This window comes from Dromaius novaehollandiae, chromosome 12 (assembly GCF_036370855.1).
Source record: "Dromaius novaehollandiae isolate bDroNov1 chromosome 12, bDroNov1.hap1, whole genome shotgun sequence".
Lineage (NCBI taxonomy): Eukaryota > Metazoa > Chordata > Aves > Casuariiformes > Dromaiidae > Dromaius > Dromaius novaehollandiae.
This window is the reverse complement of record NC_088109.1, coordinates 9,977,418-9,995,028: the sequence shown is the minus strand read 5'-3', so window position 1 is coordinate 9,995,028 and position 17,611 is coordinate 9,977,418. Positions and strand designations below refer to the sequence as shown.

The following is a 17,611-nucleotide window of genomic DNA, read 5'->3' as shown; positions in this document are numbered from 1 at the left end:
CCCGAGGGCAGTCCATCCATGACGGCACGGCCCCGAGCCGGGGGTGGAAGTCGGGATCCCGCTGGGCGAGGAAGCCTTGCTCGGCCCCAACGCGCAGGGCAAACGCCCCTTAGCCACGGCGCTGCGGGAGCCAAGCCGCGCCAAGCTGGAGGGGAGCCCTCTCCTCAGGGCCACGCTGGCGGAGGCCGCGGGGGCACGGTGCCCCGCTCAGCCCTGCGGGGTAACCGGAGAAACCCTCGGTGTCAACGGACGGGCGTAGGGGGAAGCTAAGAGATGCCTCCTGCTAACTGCTTGGTGTCATCTGAATTTTAACTCTTCAACTTGGAAGCAATGTCGTTTTCAACCCAGACAGCCCAGGCCCCTCAGTTTCATGGCAGTCAGACCAGCACGAACCCTTCTGTAAAGGGCAATTCCACCACGACTGCACCCAATAAAACCCGAAGGCAGCGCTCGCTGAGGGCACTACGCTTGTTTCTGGGGGAAGGAGGTGGCGGCCTCGCTCCGGCCCGGCGCTGCAGGCGTCGGGCGGCCCGGAACGGCCCGGAACGGCAGGCGCGGGGCCGGGGTTCCGGCCGGCGGCGGGGTCCGGCGCGCCGGGGACGCCGCGCCGCCGTTTCTTGCCCGCCCCCGCGGTTGCTGCCGGGATCCAAGATGGAGTCGCTGAGCAGAGCGGGGCAGGAGATCAGCCTGGCGGCCTTAAAGCAGCACGACCCCTACATCACCAGCATTGCCGACGTGACCGGCCAGGTAGCGCTCTACAGCTTCAGCCCCAAGGCCAACGAGTGGGTAAGTGAGGGGCAGCGGCCGCGCCGGGGGAGGGCGGCAGCGGGCGGCCCGGCCCGGCCTGCCGCGGCCGTTGGGGGCCCGGCCTGGCACGGGGGGTCGCTCCGGCCGGGGACGGCGCCTCCACCTCCGCGCTGGGCGGCGGGGGGGGGGGGGGGCCCGCCCCTGCCGGGGGCAGTTTGAGGTCCTGGCGCTGCCCCGCGGCGAGCCGCCGGCCCCGGAGGACGTTGCGCCGCGGGCGGTGGCAGGAGCCCGAGCCGCCCCGCGGGGTGCCCGCGCGCTGGGGGCTGGAGCAGTCGCGCTGCTGCGGGTGTCCGCGGCCGCTGTTGCCTTTTTGTTTGTTTGTTTTTAGTGTAATCTTTTGTCGTTGCTCTTAACGGGTAGTTCAGAGCCTTAGTTCAGGAAAACCGAGGAAACGTTAGTACTCACTGTCGTATTGAAACGCGCTTCTTGTCTGAGGCCTTTTTGCTCTGTGGTTTAAGTGTAGAACTTGTCCGTGTTACATTAAAAGAGTATATCTGAAGGTAAGAACCTAGGTCAGGCCTCTTCTTAAAGGTTCGACCTAGGTTCAGAGCAGAGCTCTCCTGTGCCTTGCTCAGGACCTCTGACTACTACTGGTTCGTCCCAAAACTATAAAAACTTAAAATATGTGGAACTTAATTTTTGCACTGCACTGGAGTAGTACGTGGCTTCCTGTATGTAAGTGTCACAGGCCCCTTGCCGATAGGAACAGCTGCTTTTGTTTAACTTCCCAGGTAGGAAACAAAACAGTGGTACATAGTTTATAAAACTGTAGTACTTAGTTACATCATCTTGTTGTTGTCTATGCTGTCGTTGTAATCATTTAAATAACAATTATGAAAGACAACCTATTTGTAGGCTAATAGACTTTAGTTCATGTTTAAAACCAGGAATTGTGAGAAAGATACTCCACTCTGACCACTCGTGCTCTGCATAGGAGAGTTGTAGAATATTTCATAGCACATTAGTAACTTGATAGTGTGAAGAAAATCTTCTAGGAGATGTATTTAATATTGTAATCTTGATAAGAAAAAAATACTTTCTAAAAATAAGAGGTTGGATTTTTATTTCAATAAAGTCAGGCTTTCTTGTGGAAAGATAAGACTGTTATAATTAACTTCTGTAATTAATATGTTTCATAAAAGCTATGTATTTGTGTGAACAAGCATATCCCTTAAATAAAGTTCCTGTCTCTTGTAGGAGAAGACAGACATAGAAGGTACCTTATTTGTGTACAAAAGGTAAGCTTTTTCTTTTTCTTTTTCATTTCCATTTGAAGAAGAAAACAAATGTTACCTGGCTTAATGTGCAACTTTCATGTTGGGTTTATTGCATCCAGTTTACAGTGACTTATTTGTTCAGCTATTAATGTTTGTATGCCCATCTGAAAAGAATGTATTCTGTACATAGGTGATTTAACTCCATTAAAAGCACATAGAAATACTGCCGAAAGATCATAGGACTTGATAAATGTTGTATATATATCCATAGAAAAAGTTAACTTATTGAGTTTATTTTGTAAATACAATGGCATTTGTTAATGTATTGAGTGTCTCAAATGATGAGTCTTCCCTTCTCTCCTAAAATCCGTAATTTATTTAACTTGTTGTCTGTATTGTTTCCGTAACCTGTCCTGGCTTAACTTCTGTTGCTTCCTGACCAGTTTTGATACAGATGATGTCACTTAAAAGCCAGAGATCTGTCAGTGTATGATTTTGGGGATTACTTGATGTCATAGTCAAAACCATGAAAGAAATGCCCAATTATATGAGATGTAAAAAGGAAGAGGGAAAATTATTTTAACCAGAACCAACATGCAAGCCCAGTCATGGATTTCTGGTTTTTAAATAGTAGGCAAATTGGAAATCTCACAATAAGATATTACTCTGAATGTTAGAAATATGAATGATGCAGAATTAGTCAACCCATCCTGAAAGAGACTGCCACAGACTAGGGTTACAAGTGTTTTATCCTGGTGCTGTGAAGTGATACAAGTAATCTGTTCCTATTAACTTTGCTTTGGTTCCAATCTTGTAAATGCTTAGCGTACAAAAACCAACAAAACTAAACAAAAAACTGAACAAAAACTTCCTTATGACTATTTGATTATTTCAAGCAAGTTCTGTTAGCAGCATTACAAGGCTAACCTTTGATGGTAAGGACTGTTTGGCCCCTCCTTAGAAGCTTTTACCGGGTTTTATTGTTGGTCATTCGGTAAATGTGGACATAGAAATATTAACACTAGCTAATTATATTTGATTTGACTTTAGTGGCTTTTCTTTTCTTGGCTAGTTTTATTCTCAGACATGAATGACCTAAAACACAAGCCTCCTTTTCCCCCAAAGGCCTTCATCATGCTTGACTCTTTGCAGGCGCAGCTGACCATGCTGACGCAGCATTCATGCAGTAAGAGAAAACGGATCTAAAGATAACTTGAAATTCCAATGCTTGCTTGCTTGATGTTTTGTTTTTCCACCTGGCATTTAATGAAAATCTAGATATTTAAAAATTGTTTCACTAAGCAATACAATTGTAAGTGTTTTAAGAGCTTCTGCTTTCTCTTTAGGTATATTTCCTGTTATTTAAGCTAACAGCTCTTTTATTGTCATATGTTTTTACAGTAAGACAAATGTTGCTGAGTAGTGTAGTTTGGTTTTGGGGTTGGGGAGGAGTCCTCTGCCTCCTCCTCCGCCATCTAAAGATTCTAAAATGCTTGAAGACCACTTATGCAAAGGGAGGATTGAATACACTTGAATTTTAATTCTGGCCTTGCTATAGGCTTTTTGAATAGGTGGGGTGTTTTTTTTTTTTTTTTTTTTAGTCTTGGGGCATGTCTTTGATTCATCAGTTCAGCAGTGTAGAACTTTAATGTTTATCCTAATCCTAGTTTGAGGTAAGTGTGATCTTAAATTGAAATTAGCTGGTTCGCTAAGGAATGACACACAAGAGCAGCTGTTAGAGCTGCCATACTGATGAAGTTTGAGCTAATTAAGCAGTAGAGACTCAGATTAACTCATAATTCTGTTTCAAAGAAGTGTTGTATATGTTGATCAAGGTATTAATCCTTGATTTTTGTTTTAATTGAATCAATAGGTCAGCTTCTCCTTATCATGGTTTTACGATAGTGAATCGACTGAACATGCACAATCTAGTTGAACCAGTAAATAAAGACTTGGAGTTCCAGCTCCATGAACCTTTTCTTCTCTACAGAAATGCTAGCTGTGAGTATAACTCTTTAAAATCCACATAAATTTAATATGCTGTTTTATAATCGAGACCACTTTGATATAATGGTCTGTTTCCAAGATAATATAATGGGGCAGGTTCCAATGAAATGTCTGATTGTTGTGGTGTTTTTTTTTTTTTTGTTTTTTTTTTTTTTTTTTTTGGCTACAGTGCTAAACTTAATTAAGTAGCCACACAATGTATTATGGTAACCATCTGCTTCCAATGAAACCGAGAGAGACCAACTCACTTCAATATTGTTATATTCTGTCTTTTTAATTTATACTCTCATGGACTTAATCTAAACCTATGCCTAGTGCCATAGCATTAATGAAATTTCTTTTTAAAAAAAAGTGAGGATTGATTATTTTTGATAGTATTTGAGGACTTCTAAAGCAAAAATTACGAAACTTTCTTCAAATCTAGTAGTGTTTTGGGTCATCAGTTGAACTTGAGTCCCAGTATGCTACACAGCACAAATTCTGCTACTCCAAAGTGCTCAAAGTATAGTTTATTTAGCCCTTTAAAAGAGGAAGAGGGAGTGTAGTGTTTGTGAAATTCTCATTAGAATAATTAGATAACGTAAAAAGCATCCCATGAAGCAGAGAGTTGGTCTGAAATTGCTTTGCTGCTGTCTTGTAATGGGCCTTATTTCTGAATTGCCAAGAGAGCCTGTATGCTCTCTGGAGGTATTAGCTGATAGGCAGCAGAGATGAGGTATTGTCTCCTTGAATTATGGAGATAGGAACAGCTTTGGTTATGCTTCAGTGTACCTAAAAGAGCAGTCAAACATTAATCCAATCCTGTTTTCCCCCTTGGAAAGCCTCCAGGCTCTGGGAGCAGGAGTGGTTCCATTTTGGTGAGGAAAAAACAGCCTGAGGTAGGAGGGTTCACTTTTCATAAAGTTTCAGCAGTCCTTCTTCCTCAAATGTAAGGGGAAAAAGGCAAAACTAGTCAGTAAGCTGAAAAATTCAGGAGGCAGGAAAGTGAATGATTAGCATGAAAATGGCGGGAGGGGATTGAGTTGGATATTTAAGCAGGTTGCTAGGTTTGGAGAGAAGAGGGGCTATAGAAGATGGTGGCAGGGGTCAGGGAAGATGGCAGATCAGGTGACAGGAGAGGAAAGCATTGCAAACATGAGATCAATGATGTAAGGGGAAGGTGGTGGTGGTGGTGGTTGTTGTTGGAAATGCTGATGTATCAGGAAGCAGAAGCTGCTGTGGAATGGTCCTGTTGTATGATAGTGGGAGTGGCATGGGATCACTTAATGGAAGTAGTCAGAGAAGGGAGGCTGTGTGCGAGTTCATTAGAAACCCCTGAAGCTAATAATATGCCTTTCTGACATTGATAAAAGCTCCCATTTTCTCTATGGGACACTGTTGTGCAAGGCCTGTGGGAGGCTGATGGAAGCTGGGATAGAGATAAAATAGAAGTATGTGGAAGGAAGAAATTCAGACAAAGATGTACAAGGAAAACATGATAGGCTTGAGGGGAAATAATTCCATTTTGAAGTAATCAGAAGTAATTTTTCTCCTTAAATCTCTTCCATTGTCATTTAAAAAAAAAAAAAGTGTTATTTGGAAACTATCCTTTGTTTTGTTACTCTTTCCTGCCTCCTAGAATAGGGCAGCATGTCCAGAAACAGTCTCCCCTTTGACTGCAAAATGGTAACATTAGATGTAGTTAACTTGTCTTATTATTTTCCTGTGTGCCACAGATAAGCATCTCACCAGTTTTTGTGTGCTTTGCTAGTGGTTGCTGCTTTTGAATACAAGCATGAAAGCACAAGAAGCAGTATCTAAGTTTTTGTTTGTTTTTGTCGGCAGAGTGTTCCTTATGATTTCAGTACCCCTAATTCCTTTGACTTATATACTTAGTTGTTGTGTTCTGGGTTTTCTTCCTCACTTGTAGCTTCCCAAATTGTCTGACCTCCAGCCACTGAATTAGTTACAAAAAGCAAAATACGTGTTTGAAATGTTCAGTGTTAAATCAATTTGCCTCTGTCTGCATAGAATTCCAGAAAAGTATTTAAAAAAAAGAAAAAGTCAGAATTGATTTGGAGTTGTTGCAGACAGATTTCAACACATGTGCGTTAGCTGTATGGTTAGGTTAGCGGTTTCTTGTCCAAGTTCTTCAGATGCAGAAGAGTATCCACTTCTACTCAGCTGGCTGCTGGCACGTAAAACTCCTGGGTTTCCGTGACTAACCCACAGTTTGAAGCCAATGGTTAATGTGCATCTAAGGGTTTAACATGAAGTTCTTCTGAGATACTTTAACAATGGCAGAGAATGGACTACTAGTTTGGGCAAGGAAAAATTCTCTCTCTTACAGAGAGTGTTGGTAGCACTCCCATTTCATGTAGACTGTCTTTCGATCCTGCTTGAAGAAATCTACTGTGATCATTACAAACTCTTAATAAGTTGTCCTGCTAAGGCTGCTGCATCATTGGACTGATTGTTTCGTTTCCTTAGCTTACGGGTTGGGGATTGTTTGGATTTTTAACAAAAACCTCAAATTATGTTTGTTAATACTGCTGTTTGCCTCTGATGCAAAAGTGTGCCTATACGTTTAGGTCATAGCAGGATCAATGGCAAATCACAGTTTATACTTCACCAGGATGTGGCAGTGATGGTAAAGATGATTTAAACAAGATTATGCCACCACGTATTGAGGAAATGCTCCATGTCAATAATATTTGTCAATGCGCATGACACTACTGTTTTATAAACTTCACATTTCCACTTTGCTTTTGGATTGTATCTTGACTAAAGAAGATAAGGGCAAAGTGTGTTATGTATACCAGCTCAGGCCTCTGGCATTTCTCTCCCACAGTTACTGGCATGAGAACTGTTCTGAGTATATCAAGAATGAAGTACTCCAATCTGTGCAGACCCATTAACAAGTTAGGAGAGAAATTTTGTAAGCAGTATGTAAACATTATTTTTACTGGGCTGGAGGCTCTAAGAATGATTTGGCTGTCATGCTAGATCATAATATCTTAGTGTGTTTTTCACTATTCTTTCTTAGTTTGGTTTGTGCAAATAAATATCTTTTTTTTAATACAACAGAGTTCTTAGTTTACGCATCAGAACTTATTTTTTATTAAGCTGCAGACATGAGATCCTTATCTTTATCCAATTGCACAAAGGATTTTTCATGCTCTTGGAGCAAGACTAATTGAGGGAATTGCTGTTTTATTCCCTCACTGGAAAGGAGGCTTTACTCTTCTTCAATAGTTATTGGGTTTTTTCTTGTTTGTTTTTGCAGAGTAGGATAATAAGTTTTTCCTGGTTGTGCAATGATGAGAAAGGACTAAATGATATAACAGCTTTCTTGTATCTATTCTCTCTGTTCACTAAGAGTGAAATGGAAGTCAGTTAGGTCAATGTGTTATTTGTTATATTGATTATATGTAGGACATGTATTATTTTCTAAGACAAAACAAAAAACCCACCCTATACATTTTTGGTATTTTACCATGTAATTAGGAAATCTTTCCCAGTCTCTTCCACCCCCCAGCGCAATATTTATCCTGGTAACATTGTAGGATTCAAGCCCCAAAATGATACTTAAACCTGGAATCTTTTTTTATAATGCTGCTCTAAAACGCCACCATTTATTCATCAAGTGTCCGACATTATATAAATTACAGTGGCAAAAGAAAGTATTCTATTTTTTATTGTTTGGGAGAATTTAAAGAAGAAAAGTATGCTCTCCAAATTAGAATTAATCAAGAAGTGAAGTTAATCGATTTCGTTTCTGTAATGTAACATTTTGAATTTAGAATTCTTAAAAGATAAAACTCTAAGTTGTACTTCATATTTGAGATTAAACAGTATTAGTATACAACTATGTGTTGGTGTGTGCATTAGATCGCCTTCTAACTTGCCCTCTGGATGCATGTATGTTCTTCAGAATATTTGTTCATGAAGCACTGCATCCCACTGATATATCTTTTTTTTTTTTTTAATCAACCTAAGCTTGTTTCTTCTTGCCCATATTTTGTAAAAAAGTATGTTAAACTCTGTATGTTAAAAGAAACATACGGTTCTATCAGTAACAATAATAAAAGCCCAATCTGAAAGTCCTATAGCTTCTTTAAATCTGTAATGTGAGAGTTTGGGCAGGGGAGCTATTCTGCAGCTGTATTTTTGGCAAGCTGATAGTTCGATTAATAATAAAGGAAAATTAGTCAACATTGTAAACAATGGCAAACTTACCTCTTAAAGTCTGCAAGAAGTATTCTTCTATGTCTTTCTCGTTTATAACTTTCCCTCTGTATTGGTGGTGTTGATCTTGATTAAAAGGCTTTTTAATCCAAGCTAGTTCTCTTGGGAGGTCAGGCAGATTGATTTCCATGGTGCTGAAAAGACAGGTGCTAAGCATAAAACTTTGGTATTAAAAGAAATGGTCCTTGTTTGGTTGTTTTTTTGCTTTACTCCTTGGCCAAAGGTAAGAGTTAGTAAAACGAAAGAAGGATTTTGAAGACTCTTATGCTTTTAAGTGCAAAACTTGGGTACAAAATGCTGTCTTCTGGCTTGTTTTATCATTAATTAAATAGGCTTATTCAGAACAGCGTGAAAAAATAAAGTTGCCTTCCTGCAAATGGCTTTTAAAATCTTTTTGAAAGAGCTCCTGACTTGTTTCAAAACAGAGTATCCTTATCCTTAAGGAGAGAGTCTCTCATTATCCCCCCTAACCACCATGCTGGCAGTGCTGTGAGTGTAATGTATCTCTGATTGCTGAAGCGAAATGGCTCTCCAGCAAGCACATTAGCCCAGTCTTTTAGTCTGAGATAAGAAAGGAGCCTGTTCTTGATACCTTTATAGCACAAGAAGCAATACAAGCTAGGGGGAAGAGGGGGGGAACCCACTGAAAGCTATTAAGTAGTGCTAAAAATATTTTGTATGATCTGAAAGATGGCAGTCTAACTGAAAGGCATTTTCTGCTCTGGTTCAGTGTGGCAGAGTGGTAATCCCTCTCATTCCACGCTATGTTTTGTCACATGGCAGAGTTTGTTTAAAATGTTCCTGATCCTGGATGCTGTTTGCCACCTTCCGAGTTACTCAAGCACAACTGCTTGTGGAATTGTGCTCTGACCTATATCTATGGAATGTTTTTAAATATTCAAAACAAAAAGAATTTTTAAAAGGGGGGGAGCTTTTTTTTTAATTCTAACTATTCATAAATCTATGTGGCAGGCTGATACTTGTATTGAGGAACACAGGAAGAGGAAACAGCTCAATGAGAAAGATTAGGGCTGAGTGGCTGGGGAAAGGTGGCATTTCAGCTAATGTTGCTACTGGAAGAAATATGAGCTTTGAGAGAGATTGTTTTGTGTGCGTTTGTCTTAAACTCCATTTGGACAGTAAAGTGATCTACCTGTTCAGCCTTTGTAATAATATTTTTAGAATGTCATTTAGAATAGAGAAAGTTTCATCAAGTGGATACATCAAATTTTCCTGCAATGACTGAGGGGTTGGTTTGTTTTCTTGTAGGGTTGAGTTAGTTTCTGTGATTACGCTAGAGGATGGCTTTCAAAATACGCATCCTTGCTTTGCAGAGAGTTTGAAAAGTTATGTCCCCCACTCCTGGTTGTTCTGCTTGAGTCATTGTGTGGCAACATCTTAACTGGATCTGTAAAATAAAGCTTTTCTCTGTCTTCCCATCCGCCCTTTAAACTAGATAAGGTAACTTTTAAACCAGATCATCTTTTCTGAATCGGATGAAGATATGGCTGCATGAATGGCTCGACTGCCCAAGACAAGAGCGTGCTGCTGTCTGGAATCTCTCAGACTTGCATTGCTGGTGAATTCCATACATATTTATTTTTGCATAGTATTCTCAGGCTACAGTTTTATGAACACTTTAATGCTTTTAGCCTGACTGTGCTGCCCCCAGCTTCTTGTTCCTGCCCTCTCTTGTGCCAGGTGTTATGTTTGTGAAGCTGATGTAAAAACAGTATCAGGGAACTGGTCTGGATTAAAAAGTACCCAAGTGGTACAAGGGAAAGGGTGGACTAGAGTAGAATGAGGAGCAGGGTTGTGAGAATGTGAGGGTGGTGACAGTGCTTCTTTCTGCTAACCTAAAATGAAACTTTAAGTGAAACTACAGCTTTGGCATGCAACTTCACTTTAGCTTTAAACTGCAGTCTTCTGCCAAAGAGTAAGGTTTCCGTCTCACTTTCCTATTCCCACTCTTAGGTCAGAGCTAGCAATTCAGCAGCCACACAGCACTGCAACACTAGGCTGAACTGGTCACCTCATGAAGCAATAAAAGCAGAATGTATAAGAGAGATGGCAAGATTATCCTTCTTGGTGTCAGCTAGCTGTTAGACTGAGCAACTTGAGTGGAAGATTTCTGTAATGGGCATATTCTCTTTGCTTTCCTGTAGGAATTTCAATTGGGTTTTAATGATTGATTTAGTCAAGTTTGAGGAGGAAGAGTTGGGTGTTACATGTCTAGATAAATATTTGTGAATCAGAGTATTTCTAATAAAGTGATGTAATTAATTTGCCTAGGTGTCTAATGTCTGAGAATAATTTAGATGAACATAACTAACTTCTTTTGATTTTTATTAAGTTTGATTAGGTTATCAAGTGGTCTAAACTTCATGTGTGTCAACCTAGTGCAGATCCAGCTGAAGGATGTTGCTGATGAGGGTTACAGACTGTTTCTACTTGATTGCTAAAGATGCTGCCCCAACATTCAGCGTAAAAAGGCTGGAGTGGAAGTGTTGGACCAGATGAAAAATGAGTTACGCTTAGCTTAGTGACTTCTGTTGAAAGAAGTTGTTAAAGAACTGTAGTAGAAATAGACACATGAACATTGAGTTAACGTTTATGTTGGACATAATAGAAACATCACACATTTGAAAAGCATTTGTAAATACCAACTCTGTCTCTGATAAAAGAATGTTCATAGATAAAATTGCATGCATGGAAGACATGCATCAAATATAATGATGCTGTTAGGGGGAAATTCTGGGATGAGGAAGCTGAACTGATGATACAAATGAGTCTTTTGAAAAGAGGGAGGTAAACGTTCCAGTCTGTTGGAGCAAAACTAAATTAACACACAGGCTTACTTGTTAGTAATCTTCTTAACATCTTTGTAATACTATTAATGTTTTGTAGTGACTCCCTATGATTGCTTGCCAGTAGTACACAGTGTGGGAGGGGGAACTGATATGCTACAGACAGAACTGAAATTTGGATCTACTTGTGGTCTTCTGTATGTCTGTTTCCGGCAGAATTGAGTGTGACTTTTATCATTTCTCCCATTAAGCTATCATTATAGGTTTCTTATCTCTATTCCTTCAGCAAGTATGCTTTTGAAGAAGCTTTCTTCTCTTGGCATTTTGTTTGATAATGGACTCAGGGAAGGGAAAGGGCTTCTCTTAAGCATTAAAATTTGCTACATGTCTAAAGAAATAGCTATAACTGAAATGCTTTCAGGTTTCACTGCAGTGGGCAGCACAGTTGTCTTAAACTGTCCAATTTAATAAATGTTTCATAAACATTGGCTACATATATGAATTTTTAATTGGCTTATATGTTTTCAAGAAAGAATTATTTCTTAAATGGTACTGTATTGATTTCTTTATAACTTGAAAAGCTTTGTTTCCTATTACTGAAGCTGTAACTTCTCAAAAATCAAACACCCAAATATAGTTGTTAAAAAGAGAAACAAGTTAGAAGATGAAACAGAGTAGAAATTCAGTTTGTCTTAGAATATTGTTATGGAAATGTGTGACTTTTGGGGGTTTTGGGCCAAAACAGCCTGGTGTAACTAGAAGGTGTAGAAAATAATCTCCCTCTGCCATGGCTTGAAATGATTTTGAGTGGGCTTTGGTTGAGGTTTGAGTGTTTGGAAGAAAAGAATGGATTCCACTTGGGGGGTGGTTGGTGGTAAGGGGGATGGGGGACTTGTGTCCAGCTAGAAAAGGCTGTGTAATCACTTTTAAAAAAAACCCTCATCCTTTTCCTTCCCTTTAAATCATATTTTACAATCAGGTGGTGATTTCAACTTCATAAAAATGTTAGCATGAACTGCAGAACAAAGATAAGTTTTAAAAGGTTATTTAAAAGCTTTTTTGGGAATCAAAATATGTTAATCGGCACATATGTACAGTGTGTAATTGCCTTTAATGTGCATGCACACTCTGCATTGATAAATTTGATAGGTGAACCAAGATTTAAAGTAACCTGCTTTGTGTATTGGATTAAATACAATCCCAAAAAGAGTTATGCGAATTTGTTGTGTTGGCACAGCTGAGGGGGCAACTAGATGAGTAGGGGTGTGTGTGTGGGGGGGGGGGCGGGGGTGTATGTGTGTGTGGGGAAATGGCCTCTTCAAAGTGGAAATGCTGATGAAGAAAAGCTTCTCACCCTGGGGTTTCTTTCAGCCAAGTGATCAGGATCTAGCTTGGCCCACTTTCAGTGGAACTTCAGTTATCCTGAATGCCTTGACTGTGCTTGGTGCCTTGCTGAACTGGAACCTTTTTGAACTCATTGATTTGTTCTTGCTACATTTAAAGAATAGAGTTCAACATGAATCCAGTTCTAAGTAGCTCTGTGAATGTTGCAGTGTGACTGGAGCATTAGTACTACTTCCTTCCTATACAATTACTTTTTATAAAAAAAATTTTGAGAGGGCGGTGGGTAGCAGAAAGCCTGTGACTGAACTGTCATACTGTAGTTAAACCTCAGAAACTGACTAATTTAAAAAATGAGCATTCAAAAACTGCATAGGTATTCCTTGCCCTAACTTAAATGGTAGAGTCAGTAATTATAATGTTGCCACTGTAGTGAGAAGACATCTGGTATTTAAAACTTATTTTTCTTGCCACTTGTATTTGTGAACAAGCATCAACATTTTGTACCTCTTTCATTTAATCTAATTGACATTGTATTTGTGTTTGCACACATGCTATGTCTAATTACTTTACAAATGCTCATCATGCACAGAATATTTGACTGGAAATTGATGGTAACTCATATGTTGCAGAGCTAGTAGGCTGCTGCTTCTTGCTTTCCTCCATATTGATCTGTTTTTTGAACTCTTGTCTTACACTTGCTTTTTTTTCTTATTTTCAAGTGTCAATTTACAGTATCTGGTTTTATGACAAGAATGACTGCCATCGAATAGCGAAACTCATGGCTAAGTAAGTACCTTGGTCTTGTTATTCTGTTACTCTTCCATGTAACACGGTAACGACAAAAAAAAAATTAGAAGAGCTCTTACACATCTTCCCCCCTCCGGCCCCAATGGAAAAATACAGTGTTGTTACTGCTACTGTTTTTTAGGGGAGGAGTAAAATTATATGTGTGTTAAATAATTGAATGCTTTAACACTGTAGTTGAAGGGGTAAAAAATTTGGTTAAGGCATTAGTGTGGTATTGTCTAAAGAGAGCACGTATACACATGTGTTTGTATCAATACTGTATTTCGTATAGGGGTGGTTAAAGCAGAGTAATACCCTGCCAAGTGATGGCCACATTCTTTTTTTCCTTTACAAAAAAAAAAAAAAAATCCTGACCAGAAGTGGAGAGACATGAGAAGTAGGTGGAATCTTACAGAATTAAAGTTAAGTTTGGAGAGCTGGCAAAACTTTGGACTAATACAAGCTTGTTGTTGCTGGGCCTATGGATTGCTGCTCAAGGTTACAGGTTTTCTTTCTCTAGAAATAAAGTTGGTTTACAAAACTGCCATGTCACCTGTTCTCATTTTGTAGTTCATTGGGCTCTCAGATGCAGAAGCCATGCAACAGGTCAATCTCTGAAATGATCTTGGTTCAAAGAAACCTCTTAAAAGGTGTTGTGTCTTTGCAATGATATGGTTTTGTTAATTTGTTTAACTATACCACTACATCCTAGCTTAATGAATTTGTACCACAGAAAGTTGCACTGGCACAGTTGAGGAGGGATTCAAACTAGCGTACAAAAGTTGGCGTGAACAGCGGAGGTCAGGAAGGTGGGCACTGATTGAGCTGACTTTGCTGCCAGAGAAAGTGCACTGGTTTCTGGAATTGAGGGAGGGGCAGGTAGTGATTTATGTAGAATTTAGTCCAGCTGCTATTATTAATCTGCACTTAAAATTTGATGGATGTAGTTAATGTATTTGTGTAAGACTTGGTGTGAAATCTGTTGAACAACACAGAAGATTTATTTTAGATAGTTATGGATATTTGTATCCAAGTTGGAGTTCATTTGATTAAATGGGATTAGTATATGGGACTGTCCCATGGGTGTTATCACTAGTTCTTTGACCAGCTGTTTGTCAGAGGGATGTTGGCTTATGTTTGCCAAAAAAACCTCTCTCCTACTGACTTGGCACCTGGAGTTTCATCAGCCTATCAGAACTTCACAGGTTGGAGGACAGCAAAACGTGACTTTTGGAAGTCTTTAAAACATCTTTTCACTAGAAGTTAGAGTGTTCTTGCACCAAAAAAACAGGCGCCTGGCTGATTAAGCCAACATCTCTTTCTTACAAATAGAGAAGGATGGGGATTAATTTAAATGAAGCTTTAATGTCCTCCTGTAAGAAACATTTGATTACAAAATCAGACAAACAATCTTAAAAAACAAACAAACAAACAAAAAAAAACCCTGAGCATCTGACAGGGTAGTTAAGCATAACAAAAATGCAAAATTGCAGATGTACTGCACAGGATATCTGCTCTTCCTTTTCGCTGTGCTGCTCTTTACCACCATTCTTTACTTTCAGAGCTTTTTTTATTTTATGTCTTAATCAGCATGTCATGTCTTGCAAGTCGTGACATCCTGAAGGCTGTTAAAACTTCATAATATGGGAAGGAGTCATAGTATAAACATTTTCTTAAGCTTGTTAGTGGATGTTTTCCTTCCTGTCCCACAGAAGCAATGTATGACAACACAAATGGTAGACTACAATATCAAGATCTGTTCTTATTTTTTCTATGTCATCCTGATAAACCCATACTGTTTCCATTCCTTCTCCCTCTCTCCCTCCCCACTGCCCCAACAGTGTCAGACACTTTGCTGTTATTTGGCTTGTCCAAATACAAGGATTAATAGGAAACAACTGAGTGCAAATGACTCTTGGAAATTAAGGTATTTTGAAGCAAAATTTAAAAGGTTGAGGTAAAACAATTAATTAGAATCAGAAGTGTTTGTGTCATCTTTTCTGTCAACCAGATGTCAAGAGTTTGAATCTATAGTGGTAGGGTCATACCTGTTAGCAGTTGAAAACAACAAATGAAGGTGTGCAAGACGTATGCTAAATATAACTAATAAAAAGTTGCTGGGATCGATTAGTTGGACTAGATTATTGGGTACTTGTGTGTATTTACATGTAAACTTATACATGTGATGCTGCATTTATTATATTCATGGTGAGACCAGCTGGTCATTTTTGTTCTTTAAACTGCAACTCTGTTTTTTCACCTAAAAGCAAGATTGAGATGATCAAAGATGTTAAAGATAGTGGAAATGGAAGGGGGTAGGGGGAGGAAATAGCCAAAACTCAGTTGCTGGCCAGTATAGCTTCAGTGATTAGGAATTATCCAATTACTGTTAACTTTAAAAACTAATGACAAGTCTGCTGCTTTACTTTCTAAACTGAGTGTTAGAAGGGAAGGCTTTTTGTAATGTACCTTTAATTAAAAATAGTGACAAATATTTGGAGTGGGAGAGAGAGGTAAAGCCTTCAAACTCTGCTGTATTCCTATTGTCATGCGCAGCTACACTGCAGTTCTAAGTGTCATATAGTAAAAATTGAATTTATTTGATATTAAACTAGTCTGGTTGCTATAGCATGACTCATGAGATATAGACACTCCAGGGTTTTTTAAAAGTTTAGTTAGGTAACAGGGCGGCCTAACCATGGTACAGCAGTCTGTGAAGACACACTTGCTCTTACTGCTGGATTCTGTAGTATCCTGGAAATACTGTAGCCCAGTGGGTTTGTTCAAGGCCAGTTTGGGTATGTTCTAAGCTTTATTGCCATCTGTTTTGTAAACTACTGTAGTCTGTCTCCCACCACCACTTTTTTTTTTCTTTCTCTGTTTGTACTAGAGCTTTACTAATGCACCAGGACGGTAGAAATGCCAAAGTTGATATAATCATTTTGCCCCTGTTTATGGTACGCTTACCCACATCCTTGTGATTGTAGTGTCTCAGCACCTGGAGCTGATTGTAGCATCTCACCCTGGAAAACTTCTGTGATTGCAAATAATCCTGAAAGATGAAAAAGCTGTAGTGTGTGTGTGTGTGTCGTAGTGATGTTTTTTAAATGCGTGGGAATCTTTGCAGAAGATGTTGGAATGCTTGTAGATTAAGAGTATAATTGAAACTAAAATTAGAGTTGTTAATGCATCAAGCAGGCTTTGGAGAACATGTGTTGAGAATAGTTACTTCAGTGAAACTAGAAAAAAACATTTTGTACATGTAAAGATCTATTGACTGGATATTGACAGAATACAGGTAGTTGAATTTTGCTGAGCTAGCTAAGGTCACATGTTGGTATGGTTTTAGGCCTTGCTGCAGTTCACTTGGTCAAAAAGGGTGCAAGTGATATTTTCTAGCCAAAGAACAGCTAGTAAGTCTTTTCGAACTGAATGTTTTTTTCATAAAGCCTTTCTTCTTTTTGTTATTAGTCTACAGAATGTCTAAATACTCCTGTTCCATTTTTTTTGAAAAAAATGGGCATTGATTTGGGGGGGGGGGGTTTTACAAAAACACTTGCAGAAATTGTTTTTATCCAGGGAGATGTTTTTAGTGTATGTATACTACTTATTTGTCAAAAATTCCCTGTGGAATGAATGACCTTTCATTTGATATAGTATGTCTTTTAGGTTTGTGAGTAGCTAAAAATGAATACTAAGAAAAATGAAACGAAGGAATTCTAGTTGTGCATTGTTGTAGAATGGAGAAACTTGACTTGCGAGGCGGTAGTTAAACTTTGCAAAAAGTGGATTGATGCTATTCTCTTCTCCCCCAAAATGGGTAGAAAGAAAAAGCTTAATCTTGATACTTCCCCTGCACCTTCCCTACAAGAAGGAGGCTGAAGCTGCCAGAAGTTTTTCATGCTGGGATGAAAGATGTATTTAAGGGGAGGAGGATTAATAGTATTTAATAAATAAATAGTATTTAATTAACAGTGTACTTAAAACTCTGAAACTTCAACAAGGAAAGTGGCATTTCAACAAATGGTAATAGGCCGTGTCAAGCTTAGTTCAGTATATTTCAAGGAAGATATTTACACTGATTTCCAAGAATATTCATTTTGTTCAGGTTTTATTTTTAGCTGTTGAAATTTGGATGATCACTGATGGTAACCTTTTGCTTTTGTGGGTTTTTTGGGGGGGGAAGAGTGCTTTCCTATCACTTATAGGAAAGAGTACTGCTTTTATAGTACCTCAGAGCTTCAAAAACATAACCATAAAAGGTTTCAAGGAGATTTGCATTCACTTTCCTGCTGTTTGACTTGACCTTATTGTGCCAGATTGAGTTAACAAGATTGCAGGCCATCCATTTATATTTTGGTGGCTTATCTTTCAAAAGAAAACTAAATTACTCTTCACAGGCTGTGTAATCGCAGA

The 17,611-nt window shown here is 39.3% G+C and overlaps 1 protein-coding gene across 1 annotated transcript in view; it reads left to right on the top strand.

Moving 5' to 3' along the window:
• Nucleotides 1-315: 315 nt before the first annotated feature.
• DCP1A (decapping mRNA 1A) overlaps nt 316-17,611 on the top strand; it is a 38,220-nt gene continuing 20,924 nt past the window's right edge. The window contains exons 1-4 of the mRNA XM_026102837.2: nt 316-786; nt 2,005-2,045; nt 3,898-4,025; nt 13,129-13,195. Of these exons, the coding sequence (XP_025958622.2) occupies nt 331-786; nt 2,005-2,045; nt 3,898-4,025; nt 13,129-13,195 (692 nt within the window). The 5' untranslated portion in view covers nt 316-330. The remainder of the gene's footprint in view (nt 787-2,004; nt 2,046-3,897; nt 4,026-13,128; nt 13,196-17,611) is intronic.